The following is a 24,882-nucleotide window of genomic DNA, read 5'->3' on the forward strand; positions in this document are numbered from 1 at the left end:
AAGTTCACCTCACCCTAGGGCTGCAAAGACTGGAAGTAATGCAGTGCAAACTGGACTGAGAGTCAGTATGGCCCAGCAGTAGCTGCTGCTACTGGACAGGGGTAGTGGGGCGGGTGGGGGGAGGAATGCAATAATAAAATAAAACAAGCATTAGAAATGCAATAGGTCTCGCAGCATTAGAGTTAGTGCTTTTAGAATTGTTAATGGTTTTTTTTGTAAATCTTTAGCATGAGGTTGAGGGTGAGTGAGGGTGAGTGAGGGTGAGTGAGGGTGAGTGAGGGTGGGTGAGTGTGAGTGTGAGTGAGGGTGAGTGGGGGTGAGTGTGGGTGAGGGTGAGGGATTGAGGGTGAGGGGTTGAGGGGTTGAGGGTGAGTGGGGGTGAGTGAGGGTGAGGGGTTGAAGGTGAGTGAGGGTGAAGGTGAGTGAGGGTGAGTGTGGGTGAGTGTGGGTGAGTGTGGGTGAGTGTGGGTGAGTGTGGGTGAGGGATTGAGGGTGAGGGGTTGAGGGTGAGGGGTTGAGGGTGGGTGAGGGGTTGAGGGTGAGTGAGGGTGAGGGTGAGTGAGGGTGAGGGGTTGAGGGTGAGGGGTTGAGGGTGAGTGGGGGTGAGCGAGGGTGAGGGGTTGAGGGTGAGTGAGGGTGAGGGGTTGAGGGTGAGTGAGGGTGAAGGTGAGTGTGGGTGAGTGTGGGTGAGTGTGGGTGAGTGTGGGTGAGTGTGGGTGAGGGATTGAGGGTGAGGGGTTGAGGGTGAGGGGTTGAGGGTGGGTGAGGGGTTGAGGGTGAGTGAGGGTGAGGGTGAGTGAGGGTGAGTGAGGGTGAGGGGTTGAGGGTGAGGGGTTGAGGGTGAGTGGGGGTGAGTGAGGGTGAGGGGTTGAGGGTGAGTGAGGGTGAGGGGTTGAGGGTGAGTGAGGATGAGGGGTTGAGGGTGGGTGAGGGTGAGTGTGAGTGAGGGTGAGTGAGGGTGAGTGAGGGTGAGGGTGAGTGAAGGTGGGTGAGGGTGAGGGGTTGAGGGTCTTGAATATTAATATAGATATACCTGTTTGTGTGTATATTTTGCACTACTGCTGTACTTGAAATCAATCGTTTTATGTATTGATCAATTGACAAATGTATTACAAAATCTGCAGAATGTAAGGGGTTGAGGCAACACACTGGGTTATAAGGGGTGACTATTATTTACACTTCGCTGTGTTGAAAGTATATAAATAAGATACTAGGACAAACATTTTATTTTTATGTGATTATATTTGGTATAATTCAGATTTTTTAAATTCATTCTGGGTAAACTGAGGCATATTCGAGTATTTGCGTGTTATAAACTTGGATATATTACTTTACTTAGAGCACTGCCATGATGAGTGAGTTTAGAGGTATTCGCGGCGCTAGTCCTTTTTTAGTTTCCGCTCTAAAGTTGGGATTGTGTGCCCCGGTTTAAGTGTAGTTGGTCCGCCCTCTATTTCTAAGCCCTGATATGGCGCGAGAGACAAACGCCTAAACGCAAACTTTTACTCTGGATTGTTGACGGGAGGGAATCCTCTTACCGTGTGATCCTTCCCCGTTGGATTTAATCTTCTACCCAGCAGTGACTTGAGTTGCGCTGACTGTGTAGAGCCCATTGAAAAAATGTGATCGACTCGGGACGCTTTAAATCAGACGGTCCCATTATTCGGTAAGGATTGGTAATATACGAATGACACGCTGTGTGTTATTCTTACGGGTTAATTTAGCTTTGATAGACGTGTAAGTTCCTTGTTTGGTTTAATGAGTATACTTCAATTATTCTTTACAGAAGATCGAGGAGGCGGAGAGTTGAGGCAGGCAGGCAGGCATGGGAGGAGAGGAGGAGGGGGGAGGAGAGTAGGGGAGGCACGGCCTAGCGGCCGTGCAATCAAGTAGTGAGGGGGCGGAGCTGGGGGAGGCTGTGGAAGAGAGTAGGCAAGGCGACACGGCGGGAGGGGGCGGAGCGGGTAAACAAAGACGGACATGCACGCGCCCGTGACTTTTAAGGTCAATGCGCATGCGCATAAGCTTAATGCGCATGCGCATTGACCTTAAAAGTCACGGGCACTGCAAGGAATCGCCACGATTCCTTGCAGTGTGGATAAAGAGTGGATAACTCGCAATACTCTCGCCTTGCTCGATGCGCATGCGCATCGACAGGCGAGACCTAAAAAGACTGGCCTTTAACGGCTGGCCACAGCCTCTCCTCCGCCCTCGTCTTAATCTTCCTGTCCTGGCTGGCGGCAGCAGGAGGCACCCCAGCACAGAGGCTCCCCAGAGCCAATCACAATGCTGCGAAGCAGCGTTGTGCTTAGTCTGTGATCCTTGGATCGTTCCTGACCAGGACAAGTAATGCAGCCAGGTAGGAACATGCAAAGTGCCCACAAACGGTTTGATCAGCCCCAGAGGGCCGGCCAAACAGTTCATGCACTCTTAGGGGGTGCACACCACTCCTCCCCTGCTCTAGCCAGCCCCGCCCCACCAATGACTGCAATAGGGAAAATACAATTATAATAGCAATATGTTATTATCATTTCATTTTCCCTTTTGATCAGTGAGGCGACGCTCCTCCGCCTTAGCGGAGAAGCCGCCACTGTCCCTCAGATGCAAACAATGATTAGCCGGGAGAGCATTGATGCACCAGAGGCAAAGCTCTCCTTCTATACCTGGCTGTGCTAGGTATTAACTAGTCCCGGCCCCAGGCTAAGGATCTGGGGGCACATTCTAGACCTTATATCCACTTCTAGGTGCCCTAGCAGCGGACTGACTTTCCTTCTGAAAGGATGCCAGTGGGTCCCAGTTCCAATTTCCACCCCTCATACCTCTAATGCTAGCCTTTGCTGCAGGGACTGGTTTGGGACATGGGGGTCTTTGGAATCTGCCTATTTTTGGATCAGCATCCACCTAGTCTTGACTTGTCCAGCCATTCGACACCTGAGGTCGAGTCCTGTGGGTACCGTGACGGCACATTCTAGGCTAGTCCACCTCCATGAAGACCTCACCGATCCCTTCTGTGCCCTTTTTGGGGTGTCCGCGCAAAGCGCAGGGCCCCATCACTTCCACGCCAGCTGCTGACTGGGTCACAAACACTGGGGAGTTGGCACTGATAACGAACGGGTGACTAAGGATTTCACTGAAGGTTTCACATGTGCAGGTACTACTGAGCTACCTACAACACACAAGAGGCAATGGGAGGAGTGCTTGCAAATAGTTTAAACCCCTGACATTCACTCTGGTTAGATTTCCAGGCCATTTTTTACGCACTGTGGCACTCGAGGCAAAAGGCTCATGTTATGCAAATCAGGACTGACCCTGTTCTTCATGGGAAACAGTTCATCCCGAACTGCCAGGCGAGAACCTCTCTAGAAGGGAATACAAGCAACCCTGGATAGGTTTCAGCTTTATTAGGCCTTGTCAGTGAAGTATAGTTTGGATCCTGTGTCACAGTAAGCAGTGAACCCACTTGTGGGCATACCTGTGGCAACTTTGGCCATTGCATTGGTGTGCCCTGGTGGTACTACCATTGATGATGAACATGAATGTAAGCAATTTATTTTTTATTCCTATGTGGTTCAGGGGAAACAGTGCTGAATGCATTACAGAGGTATATATTGCAGGACCAGCACAAATCGTAACTGAGATATTCAGGTGTGCTCTGTATTGGTGATGGTGACTGGATTACTATCGCTTGCTTTTTTAGTACTGACATAGTGACTGAGATTCTATGACTTACATTAGTGGTAACTTCGCACTAGCACTATTTACTGATTCAGAATGTGGTAAAAATATACATTTTGCGTTTAAGATTAATAAATTATCTTTGTAAATGCCTAATTAATGTTTTAATAACTCTGTTTCTCTGGGACAGTAGGCAGGCTCCCTGTTATTGATTGTATCTGAAAGGCCTGTTTCCCTCCCATATCACATTTACTAAGAAGTGCTCATGCCATGTTGTACAGCTTGTACCAAGTGTGGTAGAATTGTGCGTTTGTTGGACAACATAAATGTTGGGATGGTACAAGTCTGAATCCTTCCCCCCCCCCCCCCCCCCCCAAGAGATGTTGGTCTATAATCCTGCTAGCTCACAGTGCACCAACCGCATCCCTAACCGTACAGGGTAACAAATGTGTGCAACCTCTGAACATGACCACTCTGATCCGCCAAGGAAATCCGGGTAACAGACCTAGAACCCTTTCATTTGGATTCTCGTGTATACCCAAAGAAATACTCAGTAAGACTTTACAATATTTCTTGTAGCGCTGTGATTCTTGCATAAAAGAAGTGCACTGAGATAAGAGTAGATTTAAACAGATTAGTGTAACAAGCATCACAAGAATAGTGAAAATAATAAACATTTCCACTATTGTGCTAAGACAGTGTATATATGCAGGCATATAAGTACTGTGTATTTATGTACATCTAATAAGCGCTCTCTAACCTAGTCTTTCCTAGGGTGAGTCCTCTGGCAAATCCCTGCCGGGTGGATTAACTCCCCGTTGTTTGTGGGTAAGTGTCATCAGGCTGCCCGTCTTGGTGTAGAGCTGGAGATCGCTTGTGTTGGTGCGCAGGAATCAGATGAGCTGGAATCCGGACATGTGGTAACCCTGCAGTGTCAGCTGAGTGCTCCTTTAAAACATCTCCCATGAATAAATGTAGCAATCCTAGCTCAAGTTCGGACGCTGATGCCTTCATTTTATTACTCTTGGGAATTCCAGGTGTGACGTCATTGCCCCCCCATCACAGCACAGCTCTCATTGTTTTACTCCAGTGCTTTTTACTTTTAAATTCATCTTACTACTTTTAATTCGACACATTTTGTAAATACAGTAATTGCTGAATAACATCTGCATGGGCTGAAGTAAAATAACTGTACATCTCAAATCTATAATCTTAATTAAATTTAAGCAGGTGCCACTCATGTTTGCACTGCAACCAAAATGTAAGAAGATAAACAGTAAGATACATATATTTTTTATTTATATCAGCAGCAGTGAAATTGATAGTAGATCTTCCTTTTCTCTTCCACCTGCCGTACTTTGAAGGGGCGCGGATAGCTTAAAACAGGTTCAATGAACTGAGACCACAAGAGAAGTAGGGAAGGAGCCCACCTTGCAGTAGCCCTTTGTATGAAGTTTGGTTTCTGTTGCAGTAACCCTCCACCTTTTGCCAGATTTCTGATGCACTTTGACTTGATGTGACCTGGGTCCCTGCCAATCAGATTCCCAGGGCCTGTGCCAAAACTATACATTTGTACACCCGATTGGGGCGTGTACACACACACACACACACACACACACACACACACACACACACACAGACACACATGCGTAGAAAAGTGACGAGTCGACATGGCACACATTTCCATGGCCTATAGTACAGGTAGGACACCCCTCTAGCTGGTTGCACTATACCACTGATGAAGGTACAGATGCAGGAGCGCTGTACCCCTACAGTGTCAAAGTCCATTCTAAGACATTGTAAGTGCAGTAAAGTCATAACGTGTATATGGTCTGGGAGTTTGTTATTACGAACTCCACAGCATCAGAATGGCCCCTGAAAAATGACCAGCCTCTGGTGGGTTCCCTGACTTGTACACACTAGCCTGCCACCATGAGATATGTTTCTAGACCCCTGGGGGTAGGAGCTATGGCTCCCTGAGCCCAGAAACAAAGCCTTTCCTGGGTGGAGGTGTTCACGCCTCCCCCAGGTCAGGAAAAGCCATCTGTGGAAGGGTAGCTTCAAAGGCCTTGCTGCCTTTGTAACGTGACCCACAGCCTCTCTTGCTATCAGGAGCAGGCCCCCTTCCTGTCTCCCCTCCTTTTCGGCAGTAAGACAGGTGAGAAAAGTTAGCACAGCCCAGAAGGTGTGCCCACCTCTGCCAAACCCATCCCTTAGGTGGGGGAGGCGAGGTGAAGCCCACTCATCAGTGCCCACCATCTTGCAGATGGCAGGCACTCTCTAATCAGGATTAGGGATTGTTCCCATTCCCCCACGTGGGGTGAGCACACCAAGGGTGTAGTCACCCTAAGGTCTGTAGCACATTGGCTACTGACCTCGAAACCCCTTAAACCCCCTAAATACAGTATTTAAGGGACAGCCTTGAACCAAGAAGAGAGATTCCTGAAACCTACGGAGAAGAAGGATGAAAGAAGACACCCAGCAGAGGAGACTGCAGAAAACAACTGACTTGGTCACTGGCCTACATGCCCGTCTGCAGTTTCCAGAGATCCTGTGCCAAAGGTCACCTTGTCCTGCAGCTAGCGACCTCCAGAACCCCTGGGAGGACTAACTGCCTTCCACAAAGACCAGATCTCCTGTGAACATCAGCTCTGTTAAAAAGAAACAGCCGAGAAAGACTCTGAGCCTCCTGAGGACAAAGAAAACCAACTCCTATGGGCTGAATCAGAGTGGCCCACCGGTCCCAGCAAGGTCCCCCAGTGCTCCAGAGTTCGAGTCCACTGTGGGTTGACCCCTCCAGGATTCCCCCATTTTGACTGCAGCCTCTGCACGGAGACCACCCCCAACCGCGAGAGGCCCAGTAAGGTGAAATCCGACCTCAAAAGACACCCCCGCATCCAGCCGCCCTGCACCCTGGAGAAGAGAACCTGAGATGCACCTAAGTCCCTGAGCCCTCCAACTTATCTGCCTAGCTGTTGATTCCACCCAGAAGACTTCCTAGACCGAGCCTGCAGCCAAAATCCAAAATCGACAATCCACTTTGAAAACACTGGCACCTGATGCCAAATCAGCACCCTGCTCCTGGCCGCCCCTGTGCCGCTGTGGGTGCACCTTGTGTGCTAACTCAGACCCCCCTTTGTCCTGAGCTTAAGTCCAGGAACTTTGTTCCCACAACCTTGTGGCCTGCTCGTGAACAGCCACTAACTGGAGGCCCCCTAACCCCCATTGGATAACATTGGGCCTCTATCAATATCTTTAATCTACATATACTTACCTCCTTTATGTATCTATGTACTTTCAATGTAATTATGGATCTATATATTTATCACTTTCTTCTAATTTAGCATTTCCAATGCATTACCCTATTTCTCAGGCTATACTTCGCTCAATATATCTAAGATCTTCTAGCCAAACCTTCTGACTCATCTCAAAATTCTTCTAATACTCCTTCCAATGCACTACCCTATTTCTCATCCTTTTACATCTATCAATATATCCTCTACATCCATTCTCTCATTCATCCCAAACCCCATACCACTACTGTGATTGCCAAAATAACCCTTTCTAGACTCTCTCCTACTCTACCCCTCCTTGCATCATCTGACACCTCTTTTACTATACCGATCCCCTAAAACAAACCTTTCTAAGCCTCCTCCTACAGCTAAGACCTAAAAAAAATCCATCACTCTTCTATCCCTCCACTATCCTTTTCAATCGAAATTAACATACTAACATGTTCACTCCTCAAATTCCATATTAAACTATACTAATATACTACCCAAATAACTGAATAACATATCCACTACTCAAATTACTTCATATTTTTTACTATACTAATTTTCAACAGTAATCCTTTATGGGTTCCAGAGTGGCGTGCTACTCGCCAGAAAAGGGCTTCAACACCCATCAGGTGTAACAAGTGCACTATGAATGCAAATCTTTCTTCCCCTTTTATGCCTCCGCTATCCTTATCACTCCAAGTAACTGACTAATATCCACCACTGAAATTACTTTATATTTCACCTTATTAATTCACCACTAATCCTTTGTAGGCTTCCTGAATAGCGTGCGCCAATAAGCGCTATATAAATACAAACCTTTGTCCTCCTCTATCCTTCTGCTATCATTCCAAATCCAAATAACTGACTAACCTATCCACCACTTAAAACGTACTTGCATGTTTCACTATACTAATTCAACACTAATCCTCTATGGGTCCTGGAGTAGCATGTTACTTGTCGAAAAAGCGCTTTGACGCCTCATCAGGGGTAGTAAGCACTATATAAATGCAATTACAATACAATACAATACAATATCTAGGCATATTACACTGAGTAGAGAAAGTAACTTAAAAAGTAATCTAAAAAGTAATGTACAAAGTAATCTGAAATATAATTTAAACTGCTTACAACCAAATGACTTACCTGTAACCAATCCTTCTGCATTCAACTCCATTCAAATATATTTAACTGCATTATTCCTGCAAAGTGTTATTATACTTACCTGTACCAGGCCTGGCTTGGTTCTAGAAAATAAAATATAAACTAAATCATATTTTTATACAAACAAATTGGTCTGATTTCAGTCTTTGAGTGTGTCACATAGTTTCCTGCCTGAATGTGTAGAATAAATGCTTACCACTACCCTCTGATAAAGCCTTACTGCTCATGCACACTTCAACAAATAGAGAGTAAGGTATTATCTACTTTTACCTTCGTCTATCTTTAGCGTTCCAGTGGACTCTGTGCACACTATACCTTACTTTGGTATAGTATATACAGAGCCAGATTCCTACACCCTTCATCATGTCGTCTCAGGCATAACTGTGACCCTGCTTTACTAACGCGGTGCAGCAGCACAAAAATTGTTTTGTGTTGCAAAGTATTCCTAAAGTAACACAAAGTATGGCTTGTAATGCTTGTTTTTCCCTGGAAAGTAGCCCTAAAGAAACACAAAGTAGTTCTGTGCGCTACTTTGCACTACTTTGTATCTAGGGGGCGTTCCATGGATGGTATGTGGGCAGTTCCATGTAACCACCCATGAAGTTTGATACAAAACCCTACTTACTAACATTGGTAGACAGGGATTTGCATAAAAAAATTAAATATCCTTGAGGCAGGCAAAACTTTGGAGAAAAGTTTTTTCTCGTAACGTTTCCAGCTCTAAATCTGTGCTGTTCTGAACAGAATACATTCAAACTTGGAAACATGTTAATTTATGACTAAGCTTAGAATTTTACACTGGAAAAGAACCCTTCTAGTACAAAACCTTTGATCGATTTCAAGCATACAACATTGCATGATGGTGCAAAGGTGTGTGCGTGGCACAAGGCAGCCAAAAGTATACCAGCAGAGGGGGATATAGTAACAGCGCCATGCCTTAGTACAGTGATTCCCAAACTGTTGACTCCTGCGGATCCCCATTGAGTCACAACTGAAAGTCGGGGACCCCTAAGCAATTTGTACTATATACATTTCAAACATTAAAACAGCAATTCGCAAAAAATACACAAACAAGTGCACACCAAACAAATACTATTACTAAAGATTTTAATATTTGATATTGAACAACATGTGCAAAAATTGAAAACCTTTAATGGGAAGGTTGGTGCTGCATCTCCCCAGCTAACTTTTCAATGTTTGGCTTTATTTCATGAGACATGGCTCCTGCTCCTGCTAGGGCCAGACTTGAAACCCAAAGCAGCCCCGGCAAATGTTGTCAGACCAGTCCCCATATGTTGCACACAAAGTGCAGCAAGTGAGCTTAACCACTATAAAGGGGTCTTTGGGTTAATTTTCCCCCAAAGAAAATTAGGAAACAATTGTGTATTCTACAACACATTTGTCATTACATATTGCATTGTATTAGCTTTTAAAGCATAGTAAGTGAAGACATTACTGTGCACCAGGATACAACAATCTTTGTTGGGGCTCTTCAATGATTTCCTCACTGTCACCCTCCAAAAGTGCCTCTTATCTCTCTTTAGCCCTCTGTCACATGTATTTAATTTGTTTTATAGCACTCCACATATCTGTGTAGGGTGTCAGAGCACTTTTCAGCACACACATACAGAGACAATGAATAATATGTGTGTAAATCAGTTTATGGAAAATGTTACATAAGGCAAAGGGGACTACGAGGTGTAGGATTGACACGTCATCCATACTGGTAGGCATTTTTTAAGAGTACTTGGTCTGGAGAAGCACAAACTCAGGATTCAGAACCTAACACAGTGGTTAGGGTGGTTAGGGTTTACTTTGCTAATAATTGTCAATTTCTTGGCAAAAAAAAACTTTTTTAGCAGCATCAGGATAATGAAAGACTGGGAAAAAACATAACTTACTAACTAGTGCCATGAAGTTTGCATTCAGCTCTTTGATGGTAGTTCATAGCTCACTGTGCTAGATTACAATTGCAACTTATGAACCACACGGAAACAACAGAATCTGACAAAAGCAGTAACCCACTGAGCTATGCACATAAAGTAAAAGAAATTGTAATGCATGGTACAAGTTCTTTCCACCAAGCATATTAACCCTCTGAGCTACCTTAGATGAGAAAAAGCTGCCACTGGACAAGAATCCCATCTCTCTCCAGCAAGTATATTAATCACTGGAGTTATCTAGATCCTTTTATTGTTGCCCAGAAACTGCTGATTATACAAGGAAGTTTGCAGTGCTTACTAAACTGCTGCCTGCGGACCCCCTGGTAATGTATCATGGCCCACTGGGACCACAATTTGGGAACCACTGTCTTAGTAGATATGTCCATGCTCTGCTCTCTCTTTCACGTAAGGGAGTGCAGCAACTTTGGTTGCTGCACTGCGTCACATTGCAAAGCCTGTACATTTAACAAATATGTCTTTGAATATGACATAGGCAACTCTGGCTGGAAATAAAAGATTAAAAACCCATTAATGCAAGACTGAATATGTAGTGTATGCTATCAAGTGCCCCTTTGAGAAGCTATACATATGGATCCCTACTTTCACAATGAAAAGGAAGATATTAGAATAGAATAGAGCCATCACTAATGAAGATATGAATTATAGTACTGCTAAACAGTTCAAAGAAAACCACAATAGGGATTTTCTACTATTGAGTCATTTTGGAAATGATAGTATTGCCAAAAAGTCAAAGGGAAGGCAGAAGTCTCGTATTGAAACGCAGGGATGTCTCCTCCGCTCAGGCTGAGGAGCGTCGCACCACTGCCATTCAGTACAGCAAAAAATGAGACATAAAATGACAACACAATATAGTTTTATTTTTCCGTGGAGGCAGTTTTGCGGGGTGGGGCTGGGCTGGGTAGAGCAGCGGGTAGGAGTGGTGGCACTCTCTAAGTAGGCATGACTATTTGACCGGCAGTCTTGGGCCGGCCAAACAGTCATGCGCACTTTGAATGTTCTCCACTGGGTGTATTATACAGACAGGGTGGAGAATATGCCCAGGCTCCCAGTCCCTGTCTGAGCATCGAGGGCACTCAGACCAATCACAACGCGGCATTACAGCGTTGTGATTGGCTTAGCGGAGCCAGGGAGCTTCCTGCTTCCAGCTTCCACGGAAGGAAGAGGACAGAGAGGATGGAGGAGAGGCAGCAGCCGGCCAGCCGGCGGGTAATTGATTTTTTTTTCTAAAACCCTCCCTCTCCCACTACTGCTTCCCAGGAGCAGCTGCCACTGCTGAAACGCCTGAAGTCATGAAACTTAATAGAAGGGAACTGCCTTGTACCCTTGGGTATGAATTATGAAGAAGAACTTCATGTACATCTGTAATTGACTAGACTGATAATTTCATGCATTGTGATTTAAATGTTTATTTTACTCTTGTTTTATTATTCTTACTATATTTCATGTGGTATTGTACATTTTCTTTAGTTTTTATGGCACTTTAGATGGTGTGCGGCAACTTGATAATCTTTGTTCATCACAATATTAAGAAGCTTTATCGTTTGTATGTAGAATTTATTAATCAGGTATGAATAGATCCGTGAAATGATTCCACGAGTGCTGAGGTACTTTGTTAACTATTTGGGATGAGACAAGAATACTAAAGTCATTTAGAATCTGGACATTTTTAATGCCTTCATTATGTGGTACTCAATGAAGACATAAATATAACCGAGTACGGATTGGAATGTATCAACAAGACTCAATGTATTGAGACAAGATTACTATAGTCTTTTTTTGGCCCACACAAGAATAGTCACATTATTAATATACTATTCTAGTGGGCAGAAGAACTCTGATGAATTTCTCTGTCGAACAAAAGTTACAGGGATGTTATAGTTAGGAAATAGAATTTTTAAAAACTTAGAAATTCACTTAAAAAAATGAAGCTTTCGCCGCAAGACCCCCGGGTTGCCGGCTGCAGCGCTGTGTAACTGTACTATCTTATGCATTTGTCTGTATCGGCGACGGCCGGCCCTAGTGGTTGTGAACTTGCTATTGTATTATTATAATTGTCAAATAAAGGGTTAAAAAAAAACGAAGCTTACAGGGACATTAAAGTTAGGATACAGATTAAAAAAAGCCCATATCAATTCACTGAAAATAAACAAAGGTTACAGGGACGGTAAAGTTAGCGTCAGATTTCACTTGTACAAAACCAGTGAAATTCAGCATTTATAGTTACCGGAGCCAACTATAACTTTTATCCCCACAATGCACGGCTTATGACCACACATAATACATCACTGATGACATGGTCAGTGACATCACTAATGACATCACTGATGATATCTCAAAAGACAAACTACAAGTTGGGCCCAGCGGAGGGAACCCCATGGCCCCCATGGCCCCCGTGGCCCCAGCTGACTCTCCACATACTGGGGGAGCCGGCATTGTTCCCTCTTGTAGAGGGCAGCTACCTATGCTTGCTCCCGCAGTAATGTCTACAGAGCCATTTCATTTTTTATGCACCTGAATACCTCTAAAAATAGATAATAATATCTACTAAGTTTGGGTGACTTCTCAGATCCATGTCCTGCACATTGCAAGTGATTATGCCCATTATCGCTACAATGGTTATAGAAAATTGGGTCTAGTTATAGCTAGCTTGTCAGTAGTGATATCATCGGTGATGCCTTCTATGATATCATTTGAGATGTCATCAATGATGGAATTTTGACATGTTATACGTGATGTAATATGTGAGATCATACATAGTGCATAGTGGGGAACAGGTTATACTTCGCACACTGAGCAATGACTGGCAAAGTTCAGTAGTTTTTTGTTTTTAAACATTAGATTTTAACTCATTTCACCAGCTAACTATAGTGCTAATTTAACCTTTACTTTTTTCCATCCATGTGATTGATCTACATGACACATTTCCCAAAAAAGTTTAATACACTTTGGCTCCTTCATGACAGGTTCACATGGATCCATAAAGCAAGGGTCAAGAAAAAGTGGGGGTCACAAAATGGTAATTTCGCATTTTAATTCCCTAAAAAAGATTGATTTACAATATAAAAAAAGGGTGGAATGGAATTGCACCAAATTTGTCAGAAACGTAGAACTTTACTCAGAAAGCATGCTTTTCATAATTTGGTGTAAATCTGTTCCGTAGTTTTCAAGATACTAGTGTTTAAAATCTGCTCATTTTGCAAGAAGGCATTACCACCAGAACAGATAGTGATATGTGGACCACTAGTGTCAGATATGTTGTGATTGGTCAATTTAAAAGGGATTAATCAATCCTAATTGGCTGACCATTAATTGAAGCAGGTATTGCTGGACTCCAGGTCTTGGGCATGGTCCTGAAAAATAATTAAAATATATATAAGGGGGTAGGGTAAGCTCTCCCCAACCCCCAGGGGCATGTGTAGAGTGATCCCAAAGGGGCACCCCTTGGTTGGCTGCCCACAACATTAACAATATGGGGTGACAACCATTACAGAACTCCAGGACATAGTCCCTATTGAAATACATTGTAGTGAAAGCCTGTTTTTCAGGAACACAAACGAGAACCCGTATGAAGGGTGTTAACACATTTTAGACACAATGTAAATCATGTTTTGGTTATACCATACCATTTTATAAATCGTGGTGTGTTTTAAGGTTATTTTACCCTGCAAAATGCACCAATCCTGCATTTCATGTTCAGCTGCCAATGATCAACGGACACGACGACCCGAAACGCGTCTGGTGATACTACTGATGACTTCCATGTTTGTCTCTGCCTGCCCCCTCTGTGATTAAAAGATGATTAATACTTACCTTGTGCGGCTCCTTCCACATGGGGTAACTCTTTTTTATTAGGATTTATATATATATAGCTATATATTCATAAAAGAAAGAAATCAGTCAATGCTGACTCGGTTTTCAGCTGTCTGCTCTTAAAAAATACATGTTTGACAAATATATTTTAACATGTATGGTAATATATGATTTTACATAATTTTAATTACTGGTGACATTAATTTGTACTGTAGTATGGTTAATTCCTTAACATACTTCTACTAACGACTTTACTAACTATGTTTATCAACTAGTTAGAAGAAATACAAATGTAAATCAATGTGTGTTTTGAAGGAGGTTGCGAAGTCGGCTTTCACTTATGGTTATTGCACGTCATGCACAGATGCAAAAGAATAATGTGTTGCAAATGGCGCCTAGACTTCGGCGATCAAGGCTATGTTCAGCCGCAATGCATTTCCATGCCAGTTAGACATAAATACACTGAGACAATCCACACACTCTGTCGTCATCCTTTGTGTACGAAGGAGTTGGGGTGTATATAAATATATATATATATATATATATATATATATATATATATTAATATATATATATCATATTTTCACACCTGGGCGTATGCGATGTTTTCTCAAGGCAGTAGTGCACAGTAGGAAGTGTTTGGATTGCTCTGACAAAGACCTTGATGGTTGAAACGCGTCAGCTTGCATTAAATCGTGTTTGAAAAACTACCTGAAGTGGAGGCTCTCTTTGCTGCAAGCGACGGTATATATATATATATATATATATATATATATATATATATATATATATATATATATATATATATATATATATATATATTCTCGAAACAGTCCACTCCAGTCTGGCTAGACAAAAGACCAGCACACCATACCGTTGATTTCAAAAGTATTTAATCAAAGCCCCTACCCCCACAACAGACGCGTTTCGCCAAAAGGCTTCCAGGTTCAGAAAGGGTCGGGTCACTCCAGGATGCTTCCAATTTGTTTATTTAGCAACAACGGTTACAAAAGCTGACGCGTTTCGCCGTAAGGCTTGGTCACGGTGAAGTTTGCACTTGATACTCCCCTTTACATACACCCAGTGATAACAATAGACATAGGACTGGCAAGGTGAAGCAACCAGAAATTTGCCGCCATCTTGTAGTGGCTAATGCATTACGCTATTGTACACAAATAATAAATTACATTGTTCCAGTGTTGCCCAAGTGGGCGTAATGCAAGTTCATGTTCTCAACTGTCTGTAGTTGTACTCGAGATCCTGCCCCAGTGGGCATGTCATATCGAATCCAAAGAGTACTAAACAAAAATGTTTTTTCACAGTTAATACGCAATCTTGACTGACGGTTGTAATCAATTCATAGCCATCATAGAAACTGCACAGTCCTAATAAAAAGAAAAAAGAAAAAGTGCTCACATACAATTGCAAAAGAATTAAAAATACGTGAATGTATGTACAATTAAAAACAATGCATGCTCATCAATTTATATACAAGGAGTCTCATAAATTTAGCCACTGATTGTTTTATAATACAATTATCCGAGATGGACTGCCAATTCCTCACTGGAGTTCAGGCCTACCGGTATTAGAGTTTCGAAGTCTATGATAAATTTAGACTCTAACACTCTTAACTGATGTTCTCTGTCACCTCCCCTTAATTGAGGTTTGATTGCATCCAGAACAACAAATGCTAGCAGTTTGTCATTTTGGTTATGAAAACTCTTGAAATGCCGAGCTACCGGATACAGTTCATTGTTGTTCCTGATTGCTCGCTTGTGTTCCAAGACCCTCAATTTTTGCCTTTTTCTTGGTACTACCAATGTATAGTTTATTGCAAGGACAGATTAAACAGTATACACACATCTCTGTATTACAGTCAAAGTTTGCTCTAATCTCAAATTCCCTCTCACTGTTAGGTACTTTGATTTTAGAACAATTTTTGCTGTATGCACATGCTTTGCAGTGCATACAGCATGAAAACCCTGACGATGCCCTACCTCGTTCATTGGTAGACTTCATTGTCTGGTTGCGACACAATTCGTCTTTTAGTGACAGACCCCTTCTGAATGTTATTTGTGGGGTTTCATGTAGGCATTTGTCCAAAATAGCATCGGTTTTTAATATATGCCAGTTTTCCTTTAGAATTTTGCGTACCTGAAAGGCTTGACTGGAGTACTTTGTAATGATCCTGGTTTGGTTATTATTCTTGTCAACTCTATTTTTGGGGTTTAAGAGCGCTGTTCTATCCAGCTCATCTACCTTATTTACAGCTCTCTTGATTATCTTTTGGGCATACCCTCTCTGTCTGAATCTCTCACACATGACCATCTTTTCTTTGGCAAATTCTTCCTCAGTGCTGCTGTTTCTATTAGCACAAATTAGTTCTCCGTAAGGGATACTTTGAACAAGGCTATAAGGGTGTGAGCTTGCTGCACTCAGCAAGCTGTTCCCCGCCGTCGCCTTTCTATGAAGTCTGGCTTTTAGATGATCATCTTGCACCTGTACTTCAACATCCAGAAATATTATGGACTCTGTGCTTATTTGAGAAGTTAGTTCAAAATTCAAATCATTAGTATTTAGCGATCAAATGAACTCAGTTGCGCTTTTGCGTTCCCCTCGCCAAATGACGAAAATATCATCAATAAACCTTGTCCATAGGACAATGTGATCATTGAACTCTTCAAAGCAAAAGGACACTTGCTCCTCCCACCACCCCATGAAGAGGTTGGCATAACTTGGGGCGAAGCAAGTGCCCATTGCCGTCCCTTGTAGCTGTACATACAGTTGCTCATCAAAGAAAAAATAGTTATTAGACAAACAGTAGGCTACCATGTCTACCAACATTTCAGTATGCATCAACACTGGAACAATGTAATTTATTATTTGTGTACAATAGCGTAATGCATTAGCCACTACAAGATGGCAGCAAATATCTGGTTGCTTCACCTTGCCAGTCCTATGTCTATTGTTATCACTGGGTGTATGAAAAAGGGGAGTATCAAGTGCAAACTTCACCGTGACCAAGCCTTACGGCGAAACGCGTCGGCTTTTGTAACCGTTGTTGCTAAATAAACAAATTTGAAGCATCCCGGAGTGTCCCGACCCTTTCTGAACCTGGAAGGTTTACAGGAAGCTTGCTGCCATATTTACAAAAAACGCTGGTTTTTTGGAAGGGACCGCCGCGCTGCTAGAGCCCTGGATTACCGGTATCGAGTGGTAACACATATATATATATATATATATATATATATATATATATATATATATATATACATCCAAGGGTTTGCTGTCACCAAATAGTTATACTTAGGACCGTGTTGCCAGAGGAAATGGATTTTGTGGATTTTTGATTTGCTATTAACCTTCGTGCAGATTTTTGCATCTTCACAAATTTCCCTCCAAAAAATAAGTCTCATCTACCTCAACTGCTTTCTTGAAATCTTTGAGGCAATCTGTCATGCAGGGGCTGATAAGAAGGGCTGGTCCCAAACCGCATTTTCTCCATGCAATTTAAATTGAACAGCGATTTGGGAAAAAAACAGCTTAAAGGAATTGCACCTCCTTTGGCAGAAAGATTGATCTATATAACCAGAAAGTGTGCTTTTTGTGATTTGGTGTAAATCCTTTTTGTACTTTTTTTAAATAAAGGATTAAAATGTATGTGTATTTCATGCTGCGGAGGATAATGGATCCACAAGCCCAAACTATGCGATCTGATTGGCTGGCCACAACCTGAAGAAAAAAAAAAGTAGCCACTATTTTAGGACTCGAGGACTTCATCCACAGATCCGAGGAAATACCCAAAAAATCATAAGGGGGGCAGGAAAGGAGTATCCTGACTAATTGGGCCTTGAGAGTGGGTCCCAGAGGGAACACCCACAGGCCAAATTACAATTACTTTTTATGTTTTGCAATTCTGTGGCTCTGTAGATCCACTCTGTTGCCCAGTGGGGGCCCCCATGTAAACTTGCTGTGAAAACACAGATTTACAGCATTGTGAATAAAAAAGTGCTGTTGGTGTTACTCTTCATTAGAGTTTGGGTCTCCACAGCCAGGCCTTGTGGCCAATCACATGCCATGTACCCCTTCTCATGGGGGGTTTGGGTGCAGGGCCTGGCTTGGTGGCAGAGCTTGCTCCCACCCCCTTCCACACATGGACAAAGGGTGTGCATGGTATGTGGCTCATATTACAAGGTATGGTAATAATCTATTACGTTACACAAACTACAGAAATTAACTGGAACAAAACTAAGATTAAAGTGACTTTATGTTTAGGTTTAGTAATAATAGCTGCCTTTATATTAAAAAACCTTTAAAAACTCACTGAAAAAAAGCAAAGGTTAAAGTGATGATAATTTTAGGTGAAAATGTCACTTACACCATAACCTAACTAGAACCCTTGCCATGCACAGCTTATACACTCACATACTATATCACCCATGACACTTAATAACAAACCCAAGATAGTAACATGAAACATCAAACAAATCCCCCCTAGTGAACTGGAGTCCAAACTCCAAACCCAACTTCAATTCCTCCCTCTCTCCCATAACGCTAATGAGTACACCGATCATTTCAAAAAGGCCATTAGTGATGTCCTGGATCAAGTTGCTCCACTCAAACTAAAACAACAAGGAAGAATCCAATCTAATTCCTAGTTCAACCCCGGTCACAATAATGAAAGAAGCAACTTAGACTAGCAGAAAGAACATGGAGACAACACCCCTCACCCTCCCATCTTGCCCTCCTCAGATCTGCAAGATCAACTTATAAAAAGCAAATTTTTAATGAAAAAGCATCCTTCTTTCGTGCCCAACTAGATCGTGCCAAAACAGGGCCAGAGAACTCTTTAAAATTGTCATAAAACAAACTTCATCTGCCACCCCAGTGCCGACAGCCTCAACCGAAAGATGCAAGGTAATTGCAAATTTCTTCTCTGAAAAAATTGCTAAAACTGATCCATTTTTCCCCCCAAAGGCTGGCCCTGCACTACCCCCAACCCACTACAGAAGTGCCTCCTTTCTCCGTCCCATTCCTCCCGCCTAATACTCCCACTCACCTACCCACTCCAACTATCTCTGGTGACTTCCTCCCCAACGTAATTCTGAAAAATAACACCTCCTGGTCTAATTTCTAGCCTGTGACTGAGCTGGATGTCTTTAATATCACTACCAAATTGAAGGTGACCTTGCACACCAGAGATCATCTACCTTCCAACCTAGTACATAACCATAACCACATCATTACCCCACCCTGGACAAATATCATTAACACCTCCTTTGGCACTGGCTGTGTCCCAGACTCCCTCCAACTCGGGCAAATCACACCCATTCTCAAAAAATCTAAATGCTGATCCTAACGATCTTAACAACCTCCGACCTATCCCCAACCTCCCCCTTCTTGCCAAAACCCTAGAGAACTGTGTCCTACTCCAATTAGACAACCACGTAGGCAAGTTCAAATTACTTCATTCCTTCCAATCTGGTTTCACGAAAGGCTGTAGCACAGAAACCGCCATGCTGAACATTGCTGATGATATTCACCGCTCTCTGGGCAATGGAGAGGCCTGCCTTCTTGTCCTCCTCGACCTCTCTGCAGCTTTCGATACAGTCAATCCTTCTTCCTTACTGGAATCACTGAAAGCTTGCATGGGCCTAAGTAAATAGGTTCTGAAATGGTTCACTTCATACCTCCAACACAGAACACAACAAATTAAAATCAACTCATGCCTCGCCAATCCCACTGCTGTCCCCCTAGGTGTCCACCAGGGCTCAATTATCTCCCCCCTCTCTTTTCAACCTCTTTACGGACCCCCTTACTCTCATTCTGAAACAATCCGGTATCAACTATCACCTGTATTCTGAGGACACCCAACTCTACTATAAGATAAAATCTCATACGGATGTACTACATTTAAACAATGCCCTGAGCAAAATACAATCTTGGTTCTACTCTAACCATCTTAAATTGAACCCTAACAAAATGGAAATGATTCTTTTCTCTCCTAAAAGTAACCAGCTCCCCATCCAAGGCTGGATCTCTGACCTCAGCTGTCCGCTCACCTTATCCAACTCAGCGAAATCCCTAAAATTCACTCTGGACAAAAATTTGGCACTGAAGGACCATATTAATAACTCGCCCAAAGGAGCCCTTTTCTCTCTCAGACACCTCAAAAAAATTAAACCTTTCATCCCCCAAGACGACTTGAAATGTGTAGTACAGTCATTAGTACTGTCAAAATTTGACTACAGCAATGTCATCCTCACAGGAACCCCAAAAATCCACCTTGTCCCTCTCAGATCTGTGATCAACCTAGAAGCCAGGCTCTTTACTGTCTGTAAAAGATTAGACCACATCATACCTGCCCTCAAATCCCTAAATTGGCTGCCTATTGAAGGTATATGCTTTTATAAGACTGCCTGCATCACACACAAAGCTCTCCACTCACAATCTCCATCATACCTAACAGACACACTCAAAATAGCTGGCTGCTCCAGACTTATGAGAAGCTCCACAGCACTTCTCCTTGTCCTCCGTTACTAAAAATGAATTCCACCTTAACTCGCTCCTTCTCTGGAAATGCTCTGAGCATCTGGAATGCCCTCCAGAGGGACCTGCGCTGCAACCCCTCCCACCTCAGCTTTAAAAAAAGACCTAAAATGTCACCTACTCAACAAGTACTGGAGTCTATAATGTCTCCTCCTGCCTGGTGAACTGTCTACTGTGTATTGATTACCTTTCCGCTAACCTGTTCGACCTTTCGCTTTCCCTTTTTGTACTCTTCCTTTCCTTGTACCCCTGCCTTGCTCTCCCCTGCCTTGCTCTCCCCTGCCCCGCTCCTATCCTAGCAGCTCCAACGTATGCTCTGCTAGCTGTCTGAGGACATTCTCATTGCCTCCCTCCCCCCCTGCCCTGTTCCCCTGCCCTCCTCTTCCTCAATTTGTGTTCTCCCTGTTGTTTCACGTCCATCTGCCTTGAGTATTTTACCTCCATTCTATTTCTATATTCACTTTTACTTGTGAATCAGCCACAATCCTTAGAAATAGAGAGATGCTCTCACATGACTGCCGTTCTCCTTGCTCTGAATTAATGTTTTTGTTGCCTGCTCATGTAAAGCGCTCTGATACTTCTGGGTCTAGCCAGCGCTATATAAAACCTTTCAAATAAATAAATAAATGTTCAATGACAACATTGATAGCATCCCATATGACATATGAAATGATATCATTTCTGACGTAACTGTGCACAGTGGGGGGTTCATGTGATAGTTACTTGATGGAGTGAGTTAGAATAACTTCAATTAACTATAAATGGTGAATTTCAGTGCTTTTGTTTAGATTAAAATATTCTGTTGTATATGGAATGTGTTACCTAACTATAACATCACTTTAATATTTGTGTTTTCTTAGTGAAAAAAAAAAAAATATATATATATATATATATATATATATATATATATATATTTTTTTTTTTTTTTTTTTCACGGAATCAAACAGTAATGGTCTTGTTTTTTTAATGTAAGCAAAGGTCTTATTACCATACCTAACCATAAAAGAGTACTCCTACAGTACTACTCCCTCAACTCATAATTGCTTTGGTTACTCAGCCCTCTTGTGTCTTGGAGTAAAGGGTTTCGGGAGTCGATTTGGGGTGCCATAAGTTCTACATTAGTTTTACTAACATCACAAAATCATGTTTGGGAGGCACTGGATGAACAATTAGATAAATGTGAATATTCTGACAGTAATGATGAGGCAACTTTCTACTTTTTATGCTTGAGTAAGAGTATCATTCTGCAATGATGTCAAATATCTCCTTTATATATAGCAGACTTGACACTAGAATCTCTGTTTTTGACTTGTTCTGTGATGGAAGCTGTAGTCAAGCAATGAATGTGTTTAAGTGTGCTATGTTGTAATAAACAGTTTTACCTCTCTTTGTCTCCTCCCATCCTGTCCCATGATCACTCTCTATTCTGGATTCACCAACTCTCTTTTTTACTCTCTCTTTCCATCTCTCACATCTCTTTTACTCATTTAATGTGGATTACTTCTCATTTTCCTCTTCTGGTACTCCATTCTTGTCCCTTCCTTACTAAATCCTCTCTATTTACCTATATCGATTCAACCGGGCTCCCACTGCTGTTTTCTCTCACGCCTCTGTTCCCTTCAAAAATTCCATTCCTGAACTTTTTCCCATTCTCTCTCTTGGTACCCTTTTTTTCACCACACATCTGATTTTCTGTCGCCTTGTCACTTTACTTACCTCTCTATCAACTACTCTCACTTGCCTCCTCCCTTCCCATGTCCTACACGTCCATTTCCTTTTGTCCCCTGTCCTTTTGTCCCCTGTCCTTTTCTCTCCTTTCCATTACTCCGGCTCCTCAATGTCCTCATGAAATGGTTACTTATCATTCTTCACAACCACCTCATCGGCCTCTATTTGTTCTTTCGCCCTGGCTCCCTCTTTCATTATTTTTCTCTCTATTTCTCCCTTCGCCTTTTTCCAAATCTCCACCTCCCTCATCTCCTTTAGGAAGCTCCTGTTATCTGAGCCTCTTTGCCGGACAATTTTCGACCTCCATTTTGTGAAGGAGAAGCAATGAGCCAAACGTCTGCGGAACCAGAAAGCTCTCAGCTGCTGGTCTACAATCCCCAGGAGCTGGAATGCAAGATTTGCTACCACCGCTACGACACCCGGCAGCGCAAGCCCAAGCTCCTCAACTGCCAGCACCGGGTATGTGCAAAATGCCTCAAGAAGATGGCCGACATTGGGGATTCATCCCCCAACATCGTCAGCTGCCCCTTCTGCCGCCAGGAGACCTGCGTCCCGGATGAGGATGTCCAGTTCCTACAAGATGACTGCAAAATCCTCACGGTACTCTCTTACCATGACCGTGTGCGGAAACGAGGAGCGTCTGTGTCTCCAGAGGTGATTCTGAGCCCTGGGGACTTGGAGCCCTTCACTGAGCAGTCACACAGCTCATCGGACTGCCTTGTGATCACCATCATGGAGGTGCCAGAGGGGGGCTCCTCAGCCGAGAGCCTGGGGGTGCTTGATATCATGCGCATGTACCGTGCCCCGAGCCTAGACTCATTGCCCTGTCACTGTCCGGCCCAGAAATGCCGCTCCTGCACCTGGAGGACTTTTCCACGCTTTGTCATTGGCATCCTCTGCCTCATCTACTTCAGCTCACTGCCTCTGGGCATCTACCTTCTCATGATCAAGCAGCTCACGATGGGCATTGTGCTGGTCAGCCTGGTGCCATCCACCCTTCTGTTGTGCATATTCTATGGCTTCTGCCAGTGTCTGTGTCATGAGATCATGGAAGCCTTCCCTACATGATTAAACATTGCTGGCGGTAGAGAAATGCAATGACCCAGAGTGAGGCTTTCCCAATACAACTGCCACATCCTGCAGGGGAGGGAAAATGTGTAGCCAAGTGAGACTTTCCTTGCCTGACTCATCCTTTCTTGAAGAGCAGGAAGACCATTGGCCAGAGGGAAACCACCTTTATGTGACTCCTCAATTCTGCAGAGGAGGGGCACTAAGGCCAGGGTGAAACTTTCCTTGGTTACTCCCCTCATCCTGCAAGCGAGTAGTACTGTGGTTCAGAGTGATACCCTCACTGTGTTACAAAGTCATCCTTCCAAAGGATACTGTGAACCAGACTGATACTGTTTCTACTTCACTACCCAACCCAGCAGGAAAAGGACACCTTGTGCAATTTTGGAATCTTAATTATATGACTTACCCAACACTATAGGCACATCATAAACCGGCCACAGTGAGGCTTTCCCTATGTGACCCCCTCACCCTGCATAAGATGAGCACAGTGGGTTAGAGTGAAGCCACCTTTACATAATTCCCCATACTTTAAAGGCGGGAGTAAATAAGTTAGAATTAGACCTTTTCTGTTAGAGATTGTGGTTTGAAAAGGCTAGCATCCAGGCCAAGAAGAGACCTCAGCTATGTGACTTATTTCTGTAACTAGTCCTTGACAGTCTAATGCTTCCTTGCCTTGAAGGAGCTAGTCATCTAGGCCAGGGTGAGACCATATTAATGTGGCTCACCACATCCTGCAGGAGAGAGACACCTTGAGTCACAGCTGGACTTTCTAAGTCAGTCATCTACAAATGAACGTAAAAGGTACCAAGGCCACAACATGGCTGCTTCACCTTAGCAATGGCCGTCCTGCAGGAGAGGGACATCATCAGAGGTGGCTGGTGACATTTAAAAATGGTGGCGCAGGAAGTCAATATTTTGATCCACTGACAGGCACTGTGAGAAATTAGCAATTCAAGTAGGGTCAGCACCAGAGCTCTCAATCGAGACTCATTATAAACAGTGTTTTGATGTGCCACAACGGAGATATCTAGAGTTGAGGCTATAGGAATGTGAGTTTCTCACAGTGCGGGTCAGTGGGTCTAATTCTAAAATGTGTCAGAATTAAAATTAAATGTTTACTTCCCCACTGGGTGCTTGTCCTCCGGTTCTCTGTGTTCTTATCCTGTCCATGGATTTATGCATCCCAGAGCCAACTTCCCTAACCAATCCAGATGCTGCTCTCATGCTTCTGATAATAATAACCAGCATGACAGAAGCTCCAGGATTCGTTGGCGTGGGCTGGCTCACAGCTCATCCAGACAGGGGGCCTGTGCCAGCTCACCATCCAGCTGTCCAACACAACTAGGGTTGGAGAACCAAAACTTGTGCATGTTGGACTGGCTATCACAAGACAGGTGACCAAACTGACATGCACACTTTGAACTGGAATGTACATCACTGCTATCCTGCTAACAATCCACAGTGGGGTCCAATGCTTTGTCAAGACTTGGTTTAAGATTAGTCCGGACTCGGGTAAATCCGGTCAGGGCTCGAGTCTTGGCTTGGACCTGGTACAAGTGTTCATCATCATATTTCTGAGGTTTAAAGAATGATCCAATTGTTGGACAGGTGAAGAAGTAAGGGATGTACAGTGTATATTTCAA

General features: G+C 43.4%; 1 protein-coding gene across 1 annotated transcript in view; it reads left to right on the forward strand.

Annotated features, from left to right (window-relative positions):
- Positions 1 to 24,174, forward strand: part of LOC147706092 (E3 ubiquitin-protein ligase RNF182-like) — a 36,487-nt gene extending 12,313 nt beyond the window's left edge. The window contains exon 2 of the mRNA XM_086929027.1: positions 22,427 to 24,174. Coding sequence (XP_086785153.1) covers positions 22,493 to 23,236 — 744 coding nt within the window. The 5' untranslated portion in view covers positions 22,427 to 22,492 and the 3' untranslated portion in view covers positions 23,237 to 24,174. The remainder of the gene's footprint in view (positions 1 to 22,426) is intronic.
- Positions 24,175 to 24,882: the final 708 nt, after the last annotated feature.

Source organism: Lissotriton vulgaris, chromosome 7 (genome assembly GCF_964263255.1).
Source record: "Lissotriton vulgaris chromosome 7, aLisVul1.2, whole genome shotgun sequence".
Taxonomy (NCBI): Eukaryota; Metazoa; Chordata; class Amphibia; order Caudata; family Salamandridae; genus Lissotriton; species Lissotriton vulgaris.